The sequence below is a fragment of the Drosophila tropicalis genome, unplaced genomic scaffold (assembly GCF_018151085.1).
Source record: "Drosophila tropicalis isolate 14030-0801.00 unplaced genomic scaffold, ASM1815108v1 contig_878, whole genome shotgun sequence".
NCBI classification, from domain to species: Eukaryota; Metazoa; Arthropoda; class Insecta; order Diptera; family Drosophilidae; genus Drosophila; species Drosophila tropicalis.
Window position 1 is genome coordinate 12,474,962 of NW_027173374.1, and position 23,311 is coordinate 12,498,272.

A 23,311-nucleotide genomic window follows, 5' to 3' on the forward strand; every position below is an offset into this window, starting at 1 on the left:
ATAAAAATTTAACAACAACAACTTTCGATAATAAGTTAAACGATAACAGACTGTCAACTTTTTTCTGTTAGTGTTTGTTTTTGTTTTTCGCGATTGTCGAAAATTTAGATTTTTCTGAATATAAAACTTTAAATCTAAAAAAAAAACTATAGGTATACCGTTAAAGGATAATAAAGTGTGCATAAGAGCCTGCCTATGTATAGTACAGGCGAAGCGGTAGCTACCCGGTCCGGGTAGAGAAGACCAGGCCGAGTGAGCAAAGGATAACGACGAAAAGAAGGAGGAGGGTCAGCGAGAAGGAGAGAAGAGAAAGAAGAAGCAGGGGAAAATTTTTAAGTCTGATTTAGTTAAGACAGTGGAATAGATGCAATGGAGACTGACTACCAAAATTACGTCGAGTCATTGTCTGGAGTTTCGTCCGATGATGACGATATCTCAACGGTGGACAGTTCCGATGAGGCAGCCACAGAGGATGCAATGCCGGCGGCGCCCACACACCAGCCCACACAACAACATACTCGAAATCTTGTGCAAATGCTCTACGACAGAGAGGTGAATTGGTTTATAGCTTTAATTGGGTTATGGTCATCATGACCTTGTATCATTCTATATTTACAGCGCACTGGATACTTTACGGGTTTATCTCGTGCGGGCCAAAAACCAAAGCTTCCATATGAAAGGGTGCCAAATAGATTAAAGTTACATCTCAAGGACGTGTTGGCCAACAATGTCATGGACGGGTATGGAAGAAGCACTAATACGCTTAAGTTATGAACAATTGATCTATATACTAACTGCTTTCCTTTCAGACACATTTTCATGGGATTGACATCCTGTGGTCAATATATGCTTAGTCACCGTGTTGTTTGCAATGATAACTCCTCCCTTAACCATTATTCCTTCAACATGGGCTACAAATACACGTAAGTCAAATGATTAATTCTCTTCTGTCAGATACTAATTAACCCATCTGCCGGGAGTAGTCTTTATTTCTGGTTCTTCCAGCCATATAAGAAATTGAGGCAGTTCTTTACTCGTCGTTTGTTTGATGATCATGTAGTAGATAATATTAAAACGGTCAGCATGACGCAATGGAAGAATGCCAGCCATCAAATTCTAGTGGTTCACGGTGCTGCCCAAGAAGAGGGCGAGGAGAGCTATATAACATATGTAAAAGTTCCTAAACTTGGTTGTTTGGAGTGCAAGAAGCTGAACGATGACGGTCCATGTAAGTCCTTTCAGTTGAATCGTGTCATACAATCTAATTTACTTGGCACACTTATTCTAACGATTATTGAGCTCCAAAAATGAATAGAGACAGGCTGAACCATTTCCTCCTCCTTAGAAATAATGTCTTTCCTTCATAAATTAAACATTTACAAATCATTTTTGCCTCTTGTATACAAGTTATTATTAACGTCCTTTTTTCACATTCCCATAGATTCCTTCTACAATGCTCACTGCCTGAATTGTCATTTGACTGTGCACACAAAGTATTCATCAACAGAGGCCGATCCCTCATTTGAACCAAAAATTAATTTACTTTGCCCAGAACGAATTTTAATCATCTCGAATGGTTTTATGCATATGCTGCGCATCGATATTGACACGCCGGCCGTGTCGAATGGTGGCAGCTTTTTATCCCAGCAAGCTCTAATGCAAGCGCGTTCCATGTTGGTGTCCAATCCAAGTGAGGATGATCGTTGCTCACAAGCATTCACAGCTTCTGGCTCGGAAGCGGAATCTAATGGCGAACAGAGTGTTGTGGCTCGCATTATAGCTGATTTCAGTGATATAGAAACGGAACAGCGTGCCATAAATAACAACAACAATAACAACAACTATGACACTCTAAATAATACATGCTGCTCGCCAAAATCATATGAGAAGCTCATATTCTCGCCCAACTACAGTACCATGGGATCAAATCTTACATTACCAGAAACAACTTTGCCAGTTGTAAAGCAAAGTCCCGAGACGAGCCAAGCTCGCAGGCGCAATCAACGAATTGTAACTAAATCCTATCGCAATGGAATCACCACCATAGATGTTCAGGTAAGTTTTCATTCTTTTTGCTTTGCAATGATGATGACAAGTTCTTTTTATCAGAGTCCACCAAGCTCTAGTTCAATGACTGACAAGTCCAATGCCTATGAATTCTCCGAGGATAATGAGAAATGCGAGAAAATTTCATTATTTCGCAAGCGAAGACTTGCCGAGAAGAAATATGAATTTTCCGAGGATAACTCGGAGAATATTATACCATTTACCAAGGTGCGATCAGCTGGTCGAGCCTCTGCGGGCACATCGGCGACACGCAGTTTGCATCGGTTTTCGCCTACAGCTCACTTCTTTCATAATTCACCGTGCGCTTCGCCCTCCTCATCGCCACATCCGGCTCAATCGGCTCAAATGCAGACACAGACACCTCCCCATTTGGGTTTCCGTTCGCCGCCCTCCAGTTCGAATATGATGCGTTCGCCTAGTCGCAATGCCGCTTCGGTGGCCGCACAAATCTACAATCAGAAGTCACCACCGCTTTCGCAGGCCACACAACAAATGCTTAGCTATAAGCCCGTTGGCCCACTGGGCGCCCTCTCGCCCCTTCAGGTGTCGATGGCCAAGCGTTTTGGCGAAATTGGCGGCTCTATGTCACCAAATGCTGGGCTATCGTTTTTATCGCCACGCCGTGAAGAGCCACGCATTGTTGAAATGCCCGTCCAAGGAGGCGTAATGCCAGAGAAACCAGTGTGTACTAAGAAATTTAGGCGTCGCTATGTGGAGGAAGACGATGCCACTTCGGTCATAACTAGCGAAGAAGGTAAGCTCATCCGTTAAACATTATCATTTTCATTGTATTGTACGTTTCGCCTTGCTTAGATGATTGCATATCGCCCGGATATCACACCTCTTTGCCCATGGAGGTGCATGGGTCTTGCTATTCCGAAATGCAAATGATTTCGCAGGCATCTTATCATCGTCTGCGCTGCAGCAGTGTTGTTATAACACAGCACTCATTCGATCTGGAGACCTTCACATACTATGTAATTAGTATGCTCTGCCAAAAGCATCAGAAGATCTACAACGTTTTCTACGACTGGGCCTATGAGGTCATCAATGTGTGTCCGCTTAGCCAGACTATTAATTGCTTGCTAATGGCTCAGTTTTCTGCTCGAGATCAGGTTAATTGCTCGCACTGTGCGGGACGCTTGGATTGTGTGTTTCATAGTCGTCAATACGAGTGTCGTATATTGTTTAACTGGAATATGGAAACGGGACAATGGCAAGTCCTAGACTATGGCGAACTGAAGGAAATGCTTGAGCTGTTTAGTCCATTGAAGCGTTTGGGCAAGTCGCGTCTTACACTTGGGCAAATGACCCAAAAGATGGCCCTAGACTTGGTCGGAAGTTTAAATCGGCTGCCCGATTATGCAAGCAACTTGCGTATCTTAAACGCAGATATGAAAAAATCCAAAACATTTATTTCGGATCTGGATAATATGGTGGAGTTTCATCTAAAGCGTATCACACAAAATGAGTCGCCTTAGGGGGGAAAGGGCAGAATATCCTAAACTTGGCCGTGCATCTAGTTCAGTTCTAAACACAAAAGAAAAAGTGTGCTGTTTTTAGTTTTTAGTTAATCTTTACCTTACTTAGTGCAACGAAACGCTTATGCAAAACAAAAACTGGTTGGAATACGCGTCCTAATTTCGACTGAAGTCATTTAAGTAATACAACAAAAATATTCAACTAAGATATCTAGTTATAGAAATGCGAGCATTATCTATCCAGATAATTGACCACTTCTATCTCTTTGTATAATTTTTGATATTCGACATTTCAATTCAAATAATAATCTTTAGTCTTAGTTAGTGGTATAATTAATTACAAATTTACTTACATCTAGTTAGCGGTTCTCCGAAATATACAAGTCTATTCACAGTACACATTATGATGAGTGAGTTAATCAAGTAATAAATGAATAGACATAATAAAAATGATATTATATTTAAGCCGTTCAAATCATGACAATTTCAAATAAAAAAAAATTTTCACAACATCGAATTAAGAAACTTCACTTTCATTTCTGAAAGTGATAATATTTACTTAACATTAAATTAAAAAGAAGGCTATTCTGTCTGCAAATCTTTTAAGAAACTTACCGTTTCTCTTATTTTCCCTGTCCCTACTAAGTTCTTATACTCTTGTGAAAAGGATGTATTAATGGTAGTCGAAAGTTGTCAAAGATTAAAGCATGTACGACTTTAGATAAAGCTTATTTATAGTTATTGTAAAACTAAGACATCAATTAATCAGATATGGGGTTTAACTTGCTCAAGTTACTGAGTCACTGAGGTTACTAAGGGATATAATGAGAAACATTTGAAGCAAACTTTGTAAGGGATTTGTTTAATTTTGTCGAATCACTCACAAGTGATTTCTATGTCTAGGCGATTCTAATGCTAAATCTGAAATTTTTTCATTACTTAGTCAGCTGTGTCAGAAGAGTCACATATTCCTCTCTCTCTATATATATATATATAAATGATATAATACAAATATCATTTACAAATCATGGATCATTTGCTCATTTACCTTAGTCTTATGTGCGCTGTTTGGATGATATTATTGCGGCCCAAGATGACAATGGATAATGTATCGAGTATCACTTATTTGGGTCTAGAGGTCAAGAATCCGATGATGATGTTTCTACAGGCCAATTTCTACATTATGCCCACAATGTTGGCTTATCGTGTGCCAGCCAAGTTTTATCCCAACACACGGTTTCACTATGAATGGCGTTTCATGTTGATGTATCTGTTTGAGTGTCTATATGAGTTAAACTTAAATACTGCTCATTTCATACAAAACTTCAAATCATCCCTGGCTGCCAAGGGTGCTATATATGCTGGCATCCATGATGTACATATCAAGGTCTTGATATTATTATTCATTCAAGGATTTCTCATTGTTAAATCTATATCGCTTATGTTTTATATAATCAAGATCAAGTATTCTGCTCATTATCCTACAAATGTGGCCTAAATACAAACAGAAATGATGGATTCCTCAGATTTCTATCCCCCTGAAGTTTTCTACTACAATATTTGAATGGTTTTGCCCTGATTCCTGATGTTAAAGACTTTTCACATTGTTTGATTTTATGTTTTTCAAATTTATTACATCTGTATACATATAGAATATACATACATACATATGCATAAATAGGCAAAATATACCTATGTTTATTAAACAATTACATAATAGTTCATTTAACAGTACCGCCAGTAAATATAATCGTAATCATCGTCATTGTACATACATTTGAATAGTAAGGAGGGGTCCATAAAACACATCGATAATTTTTGTGCTACAAACTTTTAGTTTAAACGCAACAATTTGTTTTTTTTTTTTGTTTTAATGTAATATTAGAAAATGATAAAGATTTTAAACGAATCTGTATTCAAATAGTTTCATTTATACACAGACAACACACAACTTTTGATACATTTTTATAGGATAAGTGTTTATTTTTTGCTTTGCTTTGCGTGAATAACAAAAATTTCAAATAACAATTAACTTAAATGTTAGATAATTCATAAACGACCGCATTTCGAAAATGAAAATTGGATTAATCAGTGTGTATTTGTTTTGTTTTGTTTTTAAGAAAAGTGTTTTGTTAATTTTTTTGGTTTTTTTTTGTTTGGCCGGAATCGCAAGATGTCCAACAAGTTATGAAACTTAAAAAACTTAATTTGTCACTAAAATATATATATATAAAACTTAAACAGGTAACACATACATTAATACATAGAATATATGTAATTTAATTTTGATTTATTTTTTCCTTTCATTTATATGTTTTTTGTTTGTTTTATTTGTTGCTAATCGTATGTACACTTAAATTTATAATTTGTTGGTTTTTCCTTTCTTTTTTAGGGGTATTTGTATACATATATATATATATATATATATTTCCTCGTCTTACAAGTTCTTTGACTAGTGGTTTAATATATAGTATATATACATATATATGATTTAGAATCACACCATATAGAGTAGCGGACTCGTTTAGTTTATAAACTACCTGATTTGAAACCACAACACTTAATTTTTAATTGCAAAAAAACATTACAATTCTAAAAATACATTTAATTCACAATTAGTTGGTTTTGTTTTCCGTCCGTTGTCCGCATTATCCTCATCTCGACATTGTTTAGAATGCGTGACCCACCGACTCGATACTTGGCATCATTTTCTATAGACATTTATGCTGACTTTTCATTTCATTTAAGTTTTGTTCAAAATAGTTTTTAACTAACTAACTAGTAAAGGTATTTAGCATTTGATTAATGTTTTCCAATTTATGTTTTTTGATTTAATTTGATTTGAATGTGAAAATATATGTGTGATAGGTTTAGTTTTTAGATGCAAACGCCAAGCGTTGCGTTTTCTAAATTACCCTGGGTCTTAATTCGTTTGTATTTCCAAAGATTTCATTATAAAAAAATATGTTTTTCTTTTATTTTTCCTATTTGTTGCAGCGGACTCGAATTTAGTATAGTTTTTGTTTTTTTTTTTTTGAGATTAATCATTTGATGATTATTCACAGAAGTACTGAGGTAGTGTGGTTCCTCCTCCATCTGCTGATGCGAGCGAGAGCGAGAGAGCTCTACCAGCGATTACCGATGACCTGCTCCAGCTTGGCCTGGTTGACAACGTTGACGACACTGGTCAAGGGATCAGTAACTCCTGGCCCAGGAGGCACTGCGACGACCGTGGATGAGGATGCACCACCGGCAACCACCGCCTGTTGCTGCTTCCTTAGGATATTGGCGGCTGCTGCTGCCAACAATGTGGCGGATGTGGTGCTGGGCATGAAATTAACATTGATATTGATGGGATGAACCACGGGCATGCTGGTGTAACTTTTCTCTAACAGATCCATGCCATTCAGGAATGGCACCAGCACATTGTAGTCCACATTGAGGGGCACATAGTAATTGCCCTGGCCATGCAGGGCGAAAATGGGCACCGTGAAGGACGAGTGACGTGGCGGCGGCGGTAGAGGAGCTGTAGTGCTGCTCGGTGTGCTTAACTGGGCGGCACTCAGTTTGGCTAACAGTGGACTGGAATTGGAGTTGCTGTTGTGCAGCTCCGATTTGATATCCTTGATGTCACTGAAATTGAATGTCGACGGCGAGGGCTTATCATCGCTGCGTACCAGGACCAGAGGACGTGACGGATTCGTAACCTGACTGGTGTCGCCGTTGTGGACATCTATGGACAACTCACCATTGGCCGCCGCTTCGGCCAATTTACGCTTTTTGGCCATAATGGGGGCTATTTCTGGCTCAGTGCCATCCTTGGAATGCTCGGACAGGGCTTGCATGTGAGAGTGATCGCTCTGGAGGTGAGCTGTCACTGGACACAGCTCGCTGCTGGTCTCCTCGTCGTGGAGCTCGTGCACAAACCGTTCCTTAATGTGATTTTTGTACTTGTAATTGTTGTTGTGCTCAATCTCGTGCGAGGATTCTGAGTAGTTGCGCATCCGCACCGACAGCAGGCTATCTTGAGTATGATTGTGTGCCAAATGTGGATGCTGCTGCAACAGGGCATCCCGTGGCGGCGGCGAATGCATGTTTGAGGTGTCTGTATGCAGGATCGGCTCGCGTGATGACTCAAAATCATGCTGACTGCTCTCCGTGTGATGATGCGTGGCCGTCGACGTTATCACCGGTGCCTGATGTGGCTGTTGATGGGCCGCCTTGGCGGATGAGCCAGCGGCCGTAGCGTGGCAGGTGTTGTTGGTGGTGGTGGTGATGGAACTAGCCGTAATGCTACTGCCGGCAGCAACATTTGGGCCCGTGGAATTTGTGGGTACATTATCAGAAGCGGCGGCGGCAGCGGCTGCTGCAGCATTAGCGACAATAGCCGCACTTCCATTGCCATTGGTCAGACCAGTTGGCTTATGGCTGCCATCGTGGCTGCCATTTGAGGAGCTCCCATTGGCCGCAGCGGCCACAGCAGCAACAGCGGCTGCTTGTTGATTTCTCTGCAGCTGATTGAGATGATTGCGAAAACTCAGATCTTTCACATCGTTATGATCGTTGCTATGCTCCACATCCGAGGCAGTGCCCAACATATCCCTCAAATGGCACAATGGCGGATGATAGGCCTGATGTGGACTACCACTGGAGGCGCTCACATTGTCCGGCATATGACAACTGCGTGTTGACTTATAGCAATCGGCTGGAAAGGACAAAAGATTGAATAAGTAAGATGTTCTAGGTGCAGTCTTCACAGGCAACTCACTTTTGAAGACCTCATCGATGTGCTCCTGCAGACGGGCCAGCAAACGATAGCAAAAGTCCTGCATGTGACTGTCGCAGAGAAATTTGGCAGCCTCCTTCATGCAATCCATATAACCGCTGCGATATTCGCTCTCCTTTTGCAGGCACTCGCTCTGCAAGTGCTTCAGGTGTCTGATGGCCATCTCGATGATTTCCGTTTTCTCAATCCGCCCGCGTCCTTTGCGCTGATATTGCGGTGGTATTAGACGTGAAAGATCCGCCAGACAGGAGTTCATGCGATCACGGCGACGCTTCTCAATTATGCGATGCGACAGAGGATCTTGCTATAGTTTCGAAAATATTAGATTAAAGTAAAGTTAATAGGTTAATTTCGAGTTCCAAAAGTGTTGGCAAAAATTAAATAGGCATTGAAGAAAATACAAAATTTTCTAGTAATTGGTTTTAGTTATTTTATGTTTTTTTTCTTTTTTCGTTTTTTATTTGGTTTCCAAATTAATTTTTAATGCTTGTTTTTTTTTTTTTTCAATTACAATAAAAAAGGGTCAAAAGGCGGTGGCCTTGGATGCGTCTTGGGGGCGTGCAGTGGGCATGGCATCGACATCGACATCGATCGAGCTTCTTCGTCATCATCTTTTGATCCTTTAATCTTGCTTGTGTGGTTGTTGTTCTTGTTTGTTGTGAGTTGTGTGATTGATTCAATTCAATGATTCATTTTGCATTTTGCTTTTTGTTTTTGCTCTCTAAAATTGTAATATTTACCCTCGATGTTTTATTACGTCTTCCTGTGGCATATTCAGCATCATCCTCGCTGTATGCCGTTGCCGATGTTGAAAAATTTAAGCTAGATTCTGTGCAATAAGGAAAACTGGAGACAGCTGCTTCGCTATATATTTTTGTTGTTCGTATGCGTGTGTATTGATTCAGATATGCAAAAAGAAGTGGGAAGGAAGGATAAGAGAAACACAAATAAGTCCAAATCTTGTTCATAATAATTTTTACTATAATGTTGTTGTTTTTTGGCGGTCATTGTTTTCAATTTTTTGCCTGTATTGATATTTGATTTCGGTTTTCGATTTAGTATAGAATGCATTTATTAGGCGCATAACTTAAACTGACTTAAGTGTAATAACTTAGGCTAAATTAATCTAGGTGGGTTAGAATTAAGTGTGTAATTATTTTGTTTTGGTTTTCGTGTAATTTATTTATTTATCGAATTCAAATAATATCAAGTGATACAGTTAACTTAAAGCTGCAATAGAGATAGAATAAATAAAGAGAAAAAAAGAGAAAAATAATGTTTGGATTAAACAAAAAAAGTGAAAGGAAGCAGAAAAATCAATCAATCAAATCAATCAATTTGCCAGTGGATCGATCACAGTGAAATTCTCAGTCTGTCATCTCTTCTGACTCATTTCTTTCTCTGTTTCTGAGTGACTGTCTCTTTCAGTATCTCACGTCTCTCACTCTCTCTGATGGTCGTCGAAGAGGATCGTCGTTTTTAGTTGGTAGTATTAAGACTAATACAAGTATCTTTATAGAATATTTATACAGCATATTTATAGATAGTTCCATTAGGAACATCGGCTAGCAGTTTCCAAATCAAACACTGAGACACTCGCGGAGCATAAGGTAGGCACGAGACGTCAATCGAAATGTATTTTTTGCTCTTACGTGTTGATCAAAAGGACTTTGGGTGGGTGGTATCGACTGACCCTGAATTATCCCTGGGGGTAAAACCTACATACTGCCGAAAAAGGACCCCTAGGGCCTAGGCAATCGGACAAAATTGCTAAAACAACAACTGTTTATAATTAATCCTTCAAAGGAATGAATAAATTATATAGTATCGTAGTAGATTACTGATAATCATCTTTGATATCAAATAATGGCCTCTATAACCTATCAATTTAAGCCATTTATTTATGTATATATAAACTGTTACCAGGCGTCCACAAATTGAACGTGAAAACAAACAACAACAAAATGTATCTCCCAATTCAATTCAAGCAAAACAAACGCTTTAGGCCATAATAATAAAATATAATACTAATAATAATAATAATAATATCAACAACAACAACGACAACAAACTGCTAGAAAAAACAACCAAAATACGCGAAACAGAAAACGCTAGAAGAGATGGAAGAAGGCCACGCCACTTTCTGGCAGCGATTTGGACCTGGGCCTGGTACCTACTACTGGGGGCGTGATAAGCGGCAAATGAAGACGACAACGACGACGACGACATGCAAACATTGGGCAAATATTTATTCATCCATATAGTATATAATCTATATATATGTACATATGTACGTATATAGTATACATATATGAGATACTAGTGCGCACCAGACCATGGCGCTTGGAACTTGTTTATCACCCCAGGGGACAACGTCAGCAATGGCCCCAGCAGCCAGCCTCCGCTGGCTCTTTAAAGCTGGTTTTCATCTGAATACAAAAATGTGATCAAAGTGGCTGGAATTTCTAACGAAAATTATCCAAATATATAGCATAGAAAGTATTTAGAAACAGTTTCGAGGCAACAATGCCTCTAAAATTCTCATTTGGCCTTATTTTTTTACCCGTGGCCAGGGCGTGTTATCTATCAATTTACATCATTAAGATGTTTAATCTTTGTACTGAGCGCGTCAGCCAAAAGAATCACTCACTTGATTCATGCTATAGTAAAGTGGGCACGTTGACGCCACGCCCCAAAATCTGGCAACCATTCTCAAAGTAATTGGCATTGCATTTGGCTTGGCGCCTTGTAAAAAAAAAAAACAAACATGCACTTTGTTTACGATACCCAATTGTGGGTTGTCGCACTATTAAGTAATTGCTCTATATAAAATTCGTATATATAGATCTCAGAAAGATGCATCAGGTAGTGGTTCAGGTAACTAGCCAACCGACAATGACGACAATTCCGACGCCAATTGCTTGCACGTTTGTTTCTGTGTTGTTGTTCTTGTTCTTATTCTTGGCTTTTTAAAGTGAAGGTTATCAAGAATTGATAGTAATCTTTCCATAGTATCGTAGTAGAGTAGTTTAATCTATAATTTGCACACGCTACGCCTTCAGTTTTTGTTGTTATCGTTGATGATATCGTACATTAACCTAAAAATAACATACATATTCATTGATGCATATAGACATATAGATATGTATATATGTATGTATACTTTATGTATGTATGTTTATTTGTTATTCGATTTGTCATGGCTTACATTTCCTGTTTTTAATTGGTCAGATAGATAAGATACTATTATAAATATTGATGTTCTAAAATGCACGTGATTCCTAACTATACATACATATGTATAAGTATATATATATGTATTCATGTCTATTCGTACTTTAGATGTTTAATCAATAGACCACTTACAGCCAGTTGTGTTCAGTTTAAATCTAATCTATTTCTACAGATCTGGGAATTTCCTAAATAAAACAAAACCTCATGCGATTGCAAACAATTTATGACCACTCAAAAGATGTCAACTTAATTAGTTTAAATGTTTCCCCAAGGCATATATATATATCGACTAATTCAACAAAAATTTTACCAATTCACTAGAGTGCGTCAAAGAAATTGTTTTAATTTTAATTAATTATATATTTTTCTAATATTTATATGACAAACACTTGCGGAAAACTATTAGTTACTTTTATTTAGTCAAAAGACACTTCTAATAGATAAACAAGGAAGTTTTAAAAACATTTTATTTGCTTTTCAAATTAGTTTTAACCATTATTAGGAAGTACTATTTTGACTTTATATTTTCCTCTTATATTAAAGTTCATATTTGTCTCTTCTAGCAGACAGTTTTTTTCTTTTTGACTCATTTCAAGTAAATAATTCAAATGAATCATTGAAAAATGTGACACACACACACATACATTTAAACAAATACCTTGTGTATATAGTAAATATATACAAATACGCTTAAATTTTAATGTGAACACGATTTCCTCCTATAAATTTTTGTATTATTTCTGTTTACACCCAAAAAAAAAAAAAAAGCGACAAACAAATAATTTACATTAGTCAAGCTTTATTCAATGCCAAGCAACATTTCCGTTCGTTACACAAAATCTGTGTCAAATCTATGGGTATTTGAGTGTTCGGTTCGTTTGTGAAGTAAGGGGGAAGGGAAATAGGCATTTGAAAAATTTCCATATTTCCACACTTGATATGACATTAAGCAATAGAGTGTATAGTATTTTTTATGTCACCAAAAAAAAAACTTGTGAAATAAACAAAATGGATAAACAAAAACATGTCTGAAACGATGACGCAGTGGAAGTGCGGGATAAATAATATCATAAATTAACAAATGTGGGCAGGTTCTCTAGAACCAGTCAGCTGATAATGATCAACCGATGAGACCCGCCCCCGTCCTCCCACCCACACATACAACACCCCTCAAATGACCTTGATGTATATGCAATTCAAGTCGATAAGATAAATGTCATATAAAAAAAACACACACAACCTAATTAACTAGTCATTTATACTAGATTTTGCAACAAGTTGCAGGCAGGTAACTTCAGAGTCGAATTTGATCACGTGAGAAACTGAAAACCCCAAAAACCGGTTCATTGTCTCAAATGTGTATATGCAACAGAAACTACTGGTTGAATGGGCACGTGATATAAATGATTGGCAATGCCAAAAAGTCCAAAAGTTCACCAAATGAACGCTGACTTTGCTAATACCCTCTACACATTACAAATGCTTCCAATTGCCTGTTATACCTCCTCTTTCTGCATACACAAATTCCAAACAATGGCGAACAAAGTGCAAAGATCGAGATGGAATTGTGCTGCATGGGCGAATATAAACACAGAAAATACATACATACATATGTACATAGGTTCCTATGAATTGTTGCCAATGAAACGTGTGCACGTGTCGTACGGAACGCTTGGCAACCAATTCCAAAGTAAAAAGCCCCCCAGTCAACTCAATATACATACTTATGTATACATAAAACCATTTTGGCGTGCCGCTGCTGCTGCTGTGTGAGCAAAAATAATTCAATATCCAACAGCTCACACAGATACACACACCCACACACACAGACATCGGCAGAGAAAGAGGCAATTGAAAATTTGCCTTAGTAGCCATACACAATCAAGTAGTCAATGTATAAATAAAAATAAAATAGCAAAAATGCATTATTTTATTTTTGATGACAGAGTAATGTGATACAATTTGTGAGACGTTAGTCTCTAAATTAAATAAATGAGCACATTTAAAGAGCTGTCTGAAACTATTTGAACTGCTAACTACTTCAACTAAACTATTCATCATACGCCACGTTGTTCCACAGGATTTACTTTTTATTTGAGGCTTGTGTCTTCTTAAGATCATTTCATTCTCTAGGTGATTGATTTTCTAGACATTCTTAGGCAATTAGAAAAATGAAACCCAAATACATAATAACTGGGTCAAAAGATATAAAAAATCCATCTATTTAAATCATTTAGCAGCAGCAGCAATCAAATGCAATAAGCACTAAAATACTATGAATGCGACTGCTGACTCACATTGCCTCAGAAAAGAGAGAGAGAGTGAAAGAGAAAGATAGACCCGGGACACCAAAAAACGCACATTGAATGCATTAATCATGGCAAAGCAACAAAAAACAACAGAAATACTAGCACACACACACTCATACACAACATACAAAAGTATCCACTTAAGCGTATAGAAAATTGTGTAAATTTCTCAATATTTGCGGCACGTTTATCCCCCTTACAAGTGGGGGAAATGGTAGAAGGGGGAGAGGAGAGGACTGGGGGCAAAAGCTGCATGGAAATGCTTTAGACGGGTATCTGTCTACGTGCCCGCCACGGAAATGCCAATGGACGACCGTTGGCGATGGCGATGGCGATAAGATGACGACAACACGACCAAATGAAATGAAATGAAATGTTTTGCTTTGATTCAACTATATATCGAATATGAATTTCCAAACCAGATCACACACTTTATATCTACTACATGGTTATATTTATAAAGAGAGAGAGAGAGAGAGAGTGAGAGTTAATGCGTTTTGTTTTTTGTATCTTGTTGTCTGCTCTGACGTGTTGTCTTGCTGAACATTTGTGAATTAATTAAGCCTACACGATGCCAATAAAAAACATTGAATCATGTAACACAAACGTAGACCAGCAAACAAACACACTTTCTTAGAGTTCTCTTAGAGTTCACTTAAACACTTTTATTAATTGGAATAGTTCACTGGGTCGTTAATAAGATCCCGAAATCGAAAACAACGAGAGACAGCGGCACAAATAATTACAATTCCAAAGGGAGGGATTTATAATTGCATTGGGGTGTGGGTGGGGCGTGGCAAGGGGGGGATTAGCGGCTGCCTCATCGTGCAACAAACCCGAGATCTTATAGGACGCTTGGCAACACACAAAGAAAAAAATATAAATACATACATATATAACGAGCATTTACATCCATTTACTTATAATAGGGGCTGGCTGTGCGTCACGCCCGTTTTTGTTTTTATCGCGTGTTTATGCTTATCTCTCACTTTTATGGTTGATTTGTTTGTAGTTGACTTTCTGGTGGAAATTTATAAACATTTCAAGTTGTAGACGCGGCAACAGACGCGTGTGTTTACTTCTCAAGTACCAATTCTCTCACAAGGTGCGATAGCGACCCGGGTCAGTCGGGAAAGGAAAAAACCTTTTTCATATCATTTTTTGAAAAACCGTTTGCCTAAAATCCAGAAAATTGTAACCAACATGTCGTTGACAATAACCGAAAATGTTGTTATTCATATGTTTATGTAGGTCGTTGTTGTTTTTTATGATGTTTTCAAGACAATTGAACTCAATTACATATGGCTAGACACGATAAACACGTGACTTGTTGATGAGAAAATGGAATTTTTCCTTTACAAATTCCCTTTAATGTGAAATATTTGTTGTTTTAATTGGAAATTCATTAATAGGAGTTCCAACAGGCCCCCAAAGTAGTTCCCCAGTCAATCCCCAGGCAGTTAGCAGTGGACAAAAATAGATGAATAATATTTAATCAACAACAAAAACTTGTTGACCTTCAAAAGGACACACACACACACTGCTATACACAGACACGTGTGCACCAGCCAATCACCAAAAAGAGTCGAGTAGGGTGAAAGGGTAGACAACTATTTATAGCCACACTTTTTGGCCGTTGACATTTGAGCAAAAGGAAAAAAAAAATAATACAAGGGAAGGAATCAAGCTTTCCATGAGCTTCCACTATAAATTATTTATAAACCAAGAAAGCAAGAAAAAAAAGAACCAAAAATTGTGAGAATTCGTTTCTTTTCACGTTCAAAATGAAATTCAAGTTCAAAAATACAAACCGAAAGAACGTCACGTTTAATGCGAGTCGTGTGTTTGTCGTTCTTTCTGTTTTTTTTTTTTTTTCTCATCAGTATTTTGTTTGTATAAATAAATACAAAAAGAAACCCCATACTCGACTGGGAGATACCTCCGAATTCCTGTTAAATCATATTATTTTAGATGCTACATCTGAATAACTAAAGCTCCTTAATTTGCTTGTTGTCAATGCCCACAAAGAGTCTTATAGAATTCCAGCTAAAACTATGTAAAAAAGGAATATACCTCTTTGATTTTCATATGCTGAGTATAACAAACTAAAAACAACAATTTTTTGATTCTAAAAATAAGGTCAAAAACCAGTGAAAAAAAAGATTGAATCTGCCCACGTTTTGAATATATTTTGCACACTTTTTTCTAGCTCAAAAGCTAAATATAAATCAGACGACGACGGCGACGTCGACGATCCATCCACACCCAAATCCTTATGCTCACACTGACGGCAAAAAATATCATAAATAAAAAGGAAAAAAATACACACACACACCACAAATAAAACTTAAGATAACAACTAAAAAAAAATTAATAACTTACACTTAACTTAAAACGCGCACAGGTGAAAGTGAGTTTGTAGTATTTTCTTTGGTTTAATTTTGTTGGTTTTTTTCTTGTTGTCGTGGTTGTTTTTTTTTTTTTTTTTTTTTTGTTTTTGTTATACCTACCTCTCATACTTAACCGGATGTGCGGCATGTCCATTTGCCTCGCTCCAATAAGGCTCCATAATTGGATGTCGGCTGCTGCTATTGCTGCTAGGTAAAATTTTTCCTGCTAACCTAGACTGAGTTATGGAATAATCCGCCTTCTCCTTCTGCTCCTGCTGCTGCTGCTCCAGCTGCTTCGGCTCCTGCTGCTTCGGCTCCTGCTGCTGCTGCTGCTGGTGCTGCGGCTGCGGCTGCTGCGTCAACGTGGCTTGCAGTTGTGGTGGAATGGTGGAAGTGTTTTGTTTTTTTCTTGTTTGGCCAAGTTAAATGCCGGCGCACGAACGAACGAACGATGTAGCACGTGGGCAGAGAGGACGTTGTGCGGAATAGGGGGGGACCAAAAAAAATGCCAAACACACAACGAAATTTATGACAGAGCAAACAGGTTGTTCGGCAATTGACGGCGAAAAAATTCGGCGAATTGGTTGGTTGGTTGGTGGGTTGTGTTACACAAGCTAACTAAAAGGTGGGTTTTTTTTCTTGAATTTTGTGTTGTTTTTTGGTTGTTTTTTATCACACACACACTTGTTTACACTTTGTGGTGGGGCAATATCCAATATTCCTTAAACTGCACTCTATGTTGATTTTTTACAAGTAGCATAACATTTTTCGTCGTATTTTTAGCATGAGAGCACAATGGAAAGTGTGGAATTATCTAGACTGAGACACACACACACAACTAAAGTGCCTTATCAGTAGGGCTTTCGTTTCTCTTACTTTTTGAGTATGTGTGTGTGTGTGTGTGTGTGCGTGTGCGGGTGAGATAACGATAAGTAAAGAGACGACGACGACAACAGGCTAAACTGATAAGGTCTTTCTTTTATTTCTTATTTTCTTTTTTAATAATTTATAAGTATGTTTATTTATACATTAGTGTGTATGTATGTATATTTTGTCAGTTGTTGTAACTCGTTTTGCCAAGCCCCGCCCGTTTCTGCGTTGTCCCACGCTATTTTATTTTATTTTTTCTTTTGTTTTGTTGAAAACCTTGAAATTTCTTTGCACTCACGCACGAATGTCGTTACTGTGTGCGTGCACTCCTCACTCTCTCGCTCACGACCGACGAAACGAGTGTCAAAAAAACGTGATTGGAACTTTTTGTTTTAGTCACTCGGCTCTTTGGGTTTTTTTTTTCCTTTACACGTTTAACACGTTTTGCACTTTTTTTCTACATATAAATATATATTTGTTTTATTAATAACATACACACACACACAAAACAGTGGAATTTTACCAGCAACAGCGCCGCCCATGCGTGCATATATATAAAATTGTATATGTGTGTGTGTGTGTGGGTGCGTGTTTCACTACAAAAGCACTTTTTTCTATATGTATGCGTGTGTATACAATTTTTTTTGTTGTAGTTGCTAGCTGCTGCTACTGTTGCTTTTTATTTTTCTTCTCTTTTTTTTTTTTTTTGTTAAACAAAAGCACTTTTTTTTTATGCACTGTCACCGCACTCTCGCTTGCCGTCCGTGTCGTCTCAGAGATAGAATTGAAATGAATGAAAAATAACACGGCGAATGACACGAGACCCCAAAACATGGTGGAGCTACCCAGTGTCGGAAATGTTCATTATTATATCGATTACTAATGGATTACTTCTTGCCTGTGTGCATTCAATAACCGAATACAAGCTCAATTACTTTCTTGAATTTTGTAATGCAGAAAGTAATGATGTGACGAAGTTTGCTTCGGTTCTCCATTGCCTGTGCGTACTTATTACTTATTAAATATTGTAATGCAGGAATTCCGCAACTTGAAGAAAACCCAGCATACATTTTCAAAATCGCTTATGGGTTAATAATGTGAGTACATTAAAACCCAATATACCAGCAACCCATTTTCCCACTATATAGTATGGCTTACTTCTTTGCAACGTAATTGCAGAAATAATTGATTACGAATGAAAATTTGGTAACGCTTCATAATTTCGTTATATATTTTTGTGGTAAATGTTTACTACTACTACTCGAGATTTCAGTGTTGAAAAGTGGAAAAATCGGGTAAAGCTAGATTTCAGTGTTGTCAAACGCTATTTCTTATTTGGCGCGCTGTTTGACCGCCCTGGTAGCCAAATATTTTAATCTAAACTCTAAAGTCGAGGAATATTCGGCTGCTCTGGCAGCCGTTTGATACCAAAATTATGTAGTTTAAGCGCGTTTTGGGCCCGAGTAGTAGTAGTAAACATTTACCCATTACTTTACTTGTCGTACGTAATGCATTATTTCGACCGACCCGATTTACATAGCTCATCGCCACTGGGTGGGTATGTCTAGGAGAGAGAGCCGTTTTTACGTATGCGAGAGTTCAAATTGGCTTCCCATTCATATCTGTGTGTTTGTGTGTGTATATGTGCGAACTTCGTGCGCAGCGAACGTGATTGCCACAGTGAGACAAAACATCAATTTTATTAAAGGGCATAAATAAAAACACCTTAATAACATAAACACTTAAAAAGGTTTTGGAACATAAAATGAATAATAAAAAAAAATATTGAAACATTTATACATATTAGTTAAATCGTAATTTTTACATCAAATACTAGAGTTTGTTTAACGATGACATTAATCGGAAACCAGGGTGCATAGTTTATTATGTACTTACATACATACATACATACAGCGTCATGTAAGTATGTATGTTAGTATGTCTATCTATTTGACATAGACTTACACAACAACAAATCACAATAACATTTTGTTATTATTATTTTGAAGCAATGATCTATCCAAATAAAAAAAAAAAGAATTTCTACAATTTCGAGTTATAGATACGCGGCTCGTGTGTATGTACGAGTGTGTATGTGTGTATATCTAACTGGCCATATGTTCTGCAGACATAAATACAACAAAATTTGTCTCCCGCACACAAACACACCCGCACGGACGCACAGGCACACTCGTGATAGAGATTACCGTTACAGCTCAAGGCAAGGAGAAACAAAAGCACGAAAAACGAGAGCATCACTCAGTCATAAAAAAAAACCAACAACACGTGAACGTGACAAATTCCACAACGACAACTTATGGTCGCCACATTCCTAACGCTGAGTCTTGAACATTTAAACAATTTAGGAAAAACAAAAAAGCTGTCGCTTCAAATGTTTGGCAGGTGATCGTGGTAGAAACAAAAACATTGCATTACATTTGATTGGGCGGCGGCCATTGCGCCGCAGAGGCTCAGACTCACCCACCAGGCGGCTGCTTGGCAACAACAATCAGCTCAATACACACAGAAGCAAGACACACACATGCTTATACAATAGCAGACATTTTGTTTTTATTACAGCTCGCAGCTCGCCGTTGTCTCTCGTTTAATAATCGAAATAATAATCATACGCTGTGTTGTCCCCGTCATAGACACGAGCAGTTATTTTTTTGTGGTTTTGCTATCTCTTTTTCACATTTTGAAAGTGGCAAACAAAACAAAAATATATATATGTATATGTATAAAAAAAACCAAATTCATGGCGCATGACGTAATTTCTCACGCGAGGCGAGCATGTCAGCCGCACAGTCACACACACACACACACACAGGCACGATTTGCACTCATACAGGCAAACCTTTTGAGTTTGTTGTTGGTCACGTGTTGTACAAATGTTTCTCTTTGTTTATTTTAAAGTTGCTTTTCAGTTGAATGCTGCAGTTGCTGTTGTTGTTGTTGTTGCTGTTTCCAGCATTTTAATTAAATTGAAATGCCAGCAAGCTATTTTTAGATACTTTGCCCCACAAAAGGTCACCGTCATATTGCATAAGTCACGGCGACGTGTTAAATTTTGTTGGCCTGGAGGGCGTCGGGAGACGGGAGTGGGGGACAGTCGGCAACTTGCATAAGTTTGGAGCTGATCTCACTGTGTGAACTGGTTAATTGAGCGTCACGTGCAGCCTCTGTGGAATATCACATGTCGTATGCGAAACAATTTCCGTCGTTACACATACGCCCCGTATGCGGCACGTGCAAAGTCATAAAAAATATAATATTTACTTCAAAAGGTTTCATGTTACTCATTCTTATCTTACGTGGCATTCTAACACACACGCACACACATACAACATTTGTTTTATTTATTTATTTCGTTGTTTTTTCCTTTTTTTTTGTTATGCCTTTTTATTTATTTTTTTTCGTTTTTCTGCTTTGTTTATTACGGTCACGTGTTACTAATCGGAATGCATTACGTGGGCTTATGAATTTCCATGGAAATGCAAGTGCACTTCAAACACACACACATATGTATGTACATACATACATTCATACATAAAGCGAGAGGCAACAAGTTTCCATATGTGAAAACAGGCCCCAAAATGGAATGACAATCAACACATCGATACACACACACATACATACATATGTAGCTAAACCTAAATATGCATAGGTGTACCTACATACAAATTGAAGGAGGACAACACTGAACATTGGAGCTGAGGCTTATCAATCAGCCCACAGCTTTGGCTTTGTGCATGACGCCCGATTTTAGAAATTGCGTAGATCTCTAAGCACAATTTAGAGATATACATAGACATACATAAGTGGGTACTTACTTGCTGAAGAGTATTTAATATTAGACAAGAGAGACAAGAAGAGTATTTAATATTAGACAATTGTCAATGGCATTTAATATTAATCAAAGTGCTGGGCAAATACCATTAGATTTTTGTTTATGAACACCGAATATTTTCTAAATAATGAAAGACTTGAATAGGCTGTGAATTAAAAGCGCAAAAGCGACTTGCTACCAATTATTTAACTTTCTTTATGCTAAATATTGGCGGATCATTGTTATTCAAGTACGAATTGAGTTAAAATCTTATAAACTTATAGACTAGAACCCACTGTTCTATGATAAACTCAGCAGACGTTTATGATATTGGCAAATAATCGTGCTGCTAAGTGAATATAAGATAAATAAGTATATGTATATATAGAATTGACACCTTTAATTAGAATAAGCAAATGACATTGATCGAAATAATAAAAAAAAACCCGAAACTTGCAAGCCAGAAGAGGGCGGGACTGTTTGGGGTCTGTCGTCGCGTCGCTTGCAAAAAGTAAAGTCAAGTCAAAAAGTCCAGAAGTAAACCTAGACAAAGGAAAATAAAATGGGTGTGCACTAGATCAACTAGATCTCCATTTATTTATTTAGCAACTCATTCAAAATTCATGTCATAGTCAACTTAAGTGACGATCTAGAAATACACTGTAGAATGTTCAGAAGTTCAAACATCATTAGTTTTTAGAGTAGATCTATAATATATAAATTCAGTTTTACAACTGTTGGTTATACCCTTTTGTGCAAAGACTATAGGGTATTTACTATACTAAAATGACAGAAGCATTATTTAGGCATTACAAAGCACTATATAGTATATACTACATATACTAAAACATTGTACGTTTGTATATATATATGAACTCATCACGCTTTTTCATCATAAAAACCTGAACAGCACAAAATGTCATGAAATTGCAAATTATTCTTATCACTGAATACAATTTCAATTTCAAAGTCGAGGTAAGGCCCCAAAAAAAGTGAAGCAGAAGCAAATAATCGTTGATAAAGCACAAAATAAAATTAGCTCATAGAAAACAAACTTCAATAAAGACAAAACACAAGTGGAACGAGTCAGATTCTAAGTACATAGTATAATAAATTTTAAAAAAAAAAAAAAAAAAACCAATGTTTTAGTTGTTGTTATGTAGATTAGAAATCTCACGAAATGTTTATAAAAAAAAAAAAAAAACACAAAAATACTTACCGATAAATCCCCATGCCATATAATACCAGTTCGTTTGAGGGAGGGGGGACACCGACACGTGCGGCCTCAGCTGGACAAATAAATATTAAGAGTGAAGCAAAATTTCGTTGAAGTTTCTACACTCTTTCATAAAATTTTATATTGACAATAAGGAACTTTCCAGCAGAGATTCATTGAAGTAGATAATGCAGACCCACAGAAAACTCTATCAAGAATGTTATTATACATCTATTGGAAAGTTATGGAAATTATTAAAGCTAAGGACAACTTAGTTAATATGTATATATATTCCCTGACTTGGGGTAAAGATAGTGTAGCTTAACTAAAATTTGTCATCAAATTGTTGAAATATCATAATTCAGAATGGTTGTGGATATTAACTAGCTGTGATTGATTTATTTCAACCATTAACCTTCAATTGAACTGGTTTATATGGGTTTTTTTCATTTTGTTTGGCTGGTTTCAAGTTCTATTTTTGTGTTTTTTTTTCCTCCCCACTCATTGTTAGTTATGTAAAAGTTACAAGTTGGTTACACGTTTTGCATTTAAATTCTAGTCTTGCTGCTGCTGGCTTTTGATAGATCAGACAAGCTGGGTTTTGAATTTCCTATTGAGACCCTCGGTGCTTGAGATTCCAGCGACAAGGTGACGCCGACAACTAGCACCCTGGACTTTGCAATTCATTTTGTTGTATGAGATTTGTATTTTGTTTGTGGAGGAAGTTGTGTTAATTGTATGCACACACAAATTTGCGGCTTATAATAGTATGCAAATGGACAATAATGACATTTACATGAGACTTTGGTTGATAGATTAAGTATGTATGAAATGTAACTGGGTTTAACTGATGCCAGCAATGTATGTATGTGGCTGGGCCACAATTTCTGGATGGAAGGAAATTGTATTCAATCCCAATGTCGCCAGGCCGTCTGGCTGATGTAAACGATGGCGATGGCACTAAGTCTGTTACACATACGCCCTGTTGCACATGCCAACGTTAAGCCAAGAACAAAGAAACGATGCCTCGTAATGGGGGTAAACGCTGTGTTACGTGCAACCTCACACCGATACATACATGTATATATATTGTATCTCTTACATACAGTATAAATGTCAAGTGCCAAAT

General features: G+C 37.4%; 2 protein-coding genes across 4 annotated transcripts; one reads left to right on the plus strand and one right to left on the minus strand.

The window, feature by feature from the left end:
• The first annotated feature begins 53 nt into the window (after nucleotides 1-53).
• LOC137584197 (uncharacterized) lies at nucleotides 54-4,013 on the plus strand. Its single transcript, XM_068299470.1, has 7 exons — nucleotides 54-552; nucleotides 619-740; nucleotides 810-923; nucleotides 984-1,228; nucleotides 1,442-2,055; nucleotides 2,110-2,821; nucleotides 2,881-4,013. Exons 1-7 carry the CDS (start codon nucleotides 370-372, stop codon nucleotides 3,546-3,548), a joined length of 2,658 nt encoding a protein of 885 aa, XP_068155571.1. The 5' UTR covers nucleotides 54-369; the 3' UTR covers nucleotides 3,549-4,013.
• Nucleotides 4,014-5,500: 1,487 nt separating this feature from the next.
• Nucleotides 5,501-17,930, minus strand: cwo (transcription factor cwo). 3 transcript variants are annotated; one of them, XM_068299478.1, is made up of 4 exons: nucleotides 16,388-17,930; nucleotides 9,075-9,198; nucleotides 8,317-8,638; nucleotides 5,501-8,253 (listed from the first exon to the last, which is right to left on the minus strand). In XM_068299478.1, the coding sequence occupies exons 1-4, from the start codon at nucleotides 16,444-16,446 to the stop codon at nucleotides 6,674-6,676; spliced, it is 2,085 nt and encodes a 694-aa protein (XP_068155579.1). In that variant the 5' UTR covers nucleotides 16,447-17,930; the 3' UTR covers nucleotides 5,501-6,673. The 3 variants fall into 3 exon arrangements, with proteins under 3 accessions (XP_068155579.1, XP_068155580.1, XP_068155578.1); XM_068299479.1 differs by lacking the exon at nucleotides 9,075-9,198 and having other exon boundaries at nucleotides 16,388-16,402; XM_068299477.1 differs by lacking the exon at nucleotides 16,388-17,930 and having other exon boundaries at nucleotides 9,075-11,559.
• Nucleotides 17,931-23,311: the final 5,381 nt, after the last annotated feature.

Bases quoted from the DNA above. Each gene is read 5' to 3' on its own strand.
- LOC137584197 (XM_068299470.1), top strand. From the start codon at position 370: ATGGAGACTGACTACCAAAATTACGTCGAGTCATTGTCTGGAGTTTCG. The intron at 1,229-1,441 runs GTAAGTCCTTTC...ACATTCCCATAG, and splicing joins GCTGAACGATGACGGTCCAT to ATTCCTTCTACAATGCTCAC. The intron at 2,822-2,880 runs GTAAGCTCATCC...CGCCTTGCTTAG, and splicing joins GGTCATAACTAGCGAAGAAG to ATGATTGCATATCGCCCGGA.
- cwo (XM_068299477.1), bottom strand. From the start codon at position 9,302: ATGAACAAGATTTGGACTTATTTGTGTTTCTCTTATCCTTCCTTCCCA. The intron at 8,639-9,074 runs GTAAATATTACA...TCGAAACTATAG, and splicing joins GACGTAATAAAACATCGAGG to CAAGATCCTCTGTCGCATCG. The intron at 8,254-8,316 runs GTGAGTTGCCTG...TGTCCTTTCCAG, and splicing joins CATCGATGAGGTCTTCAAAA to CCGATTGCTATAAGTCAACA.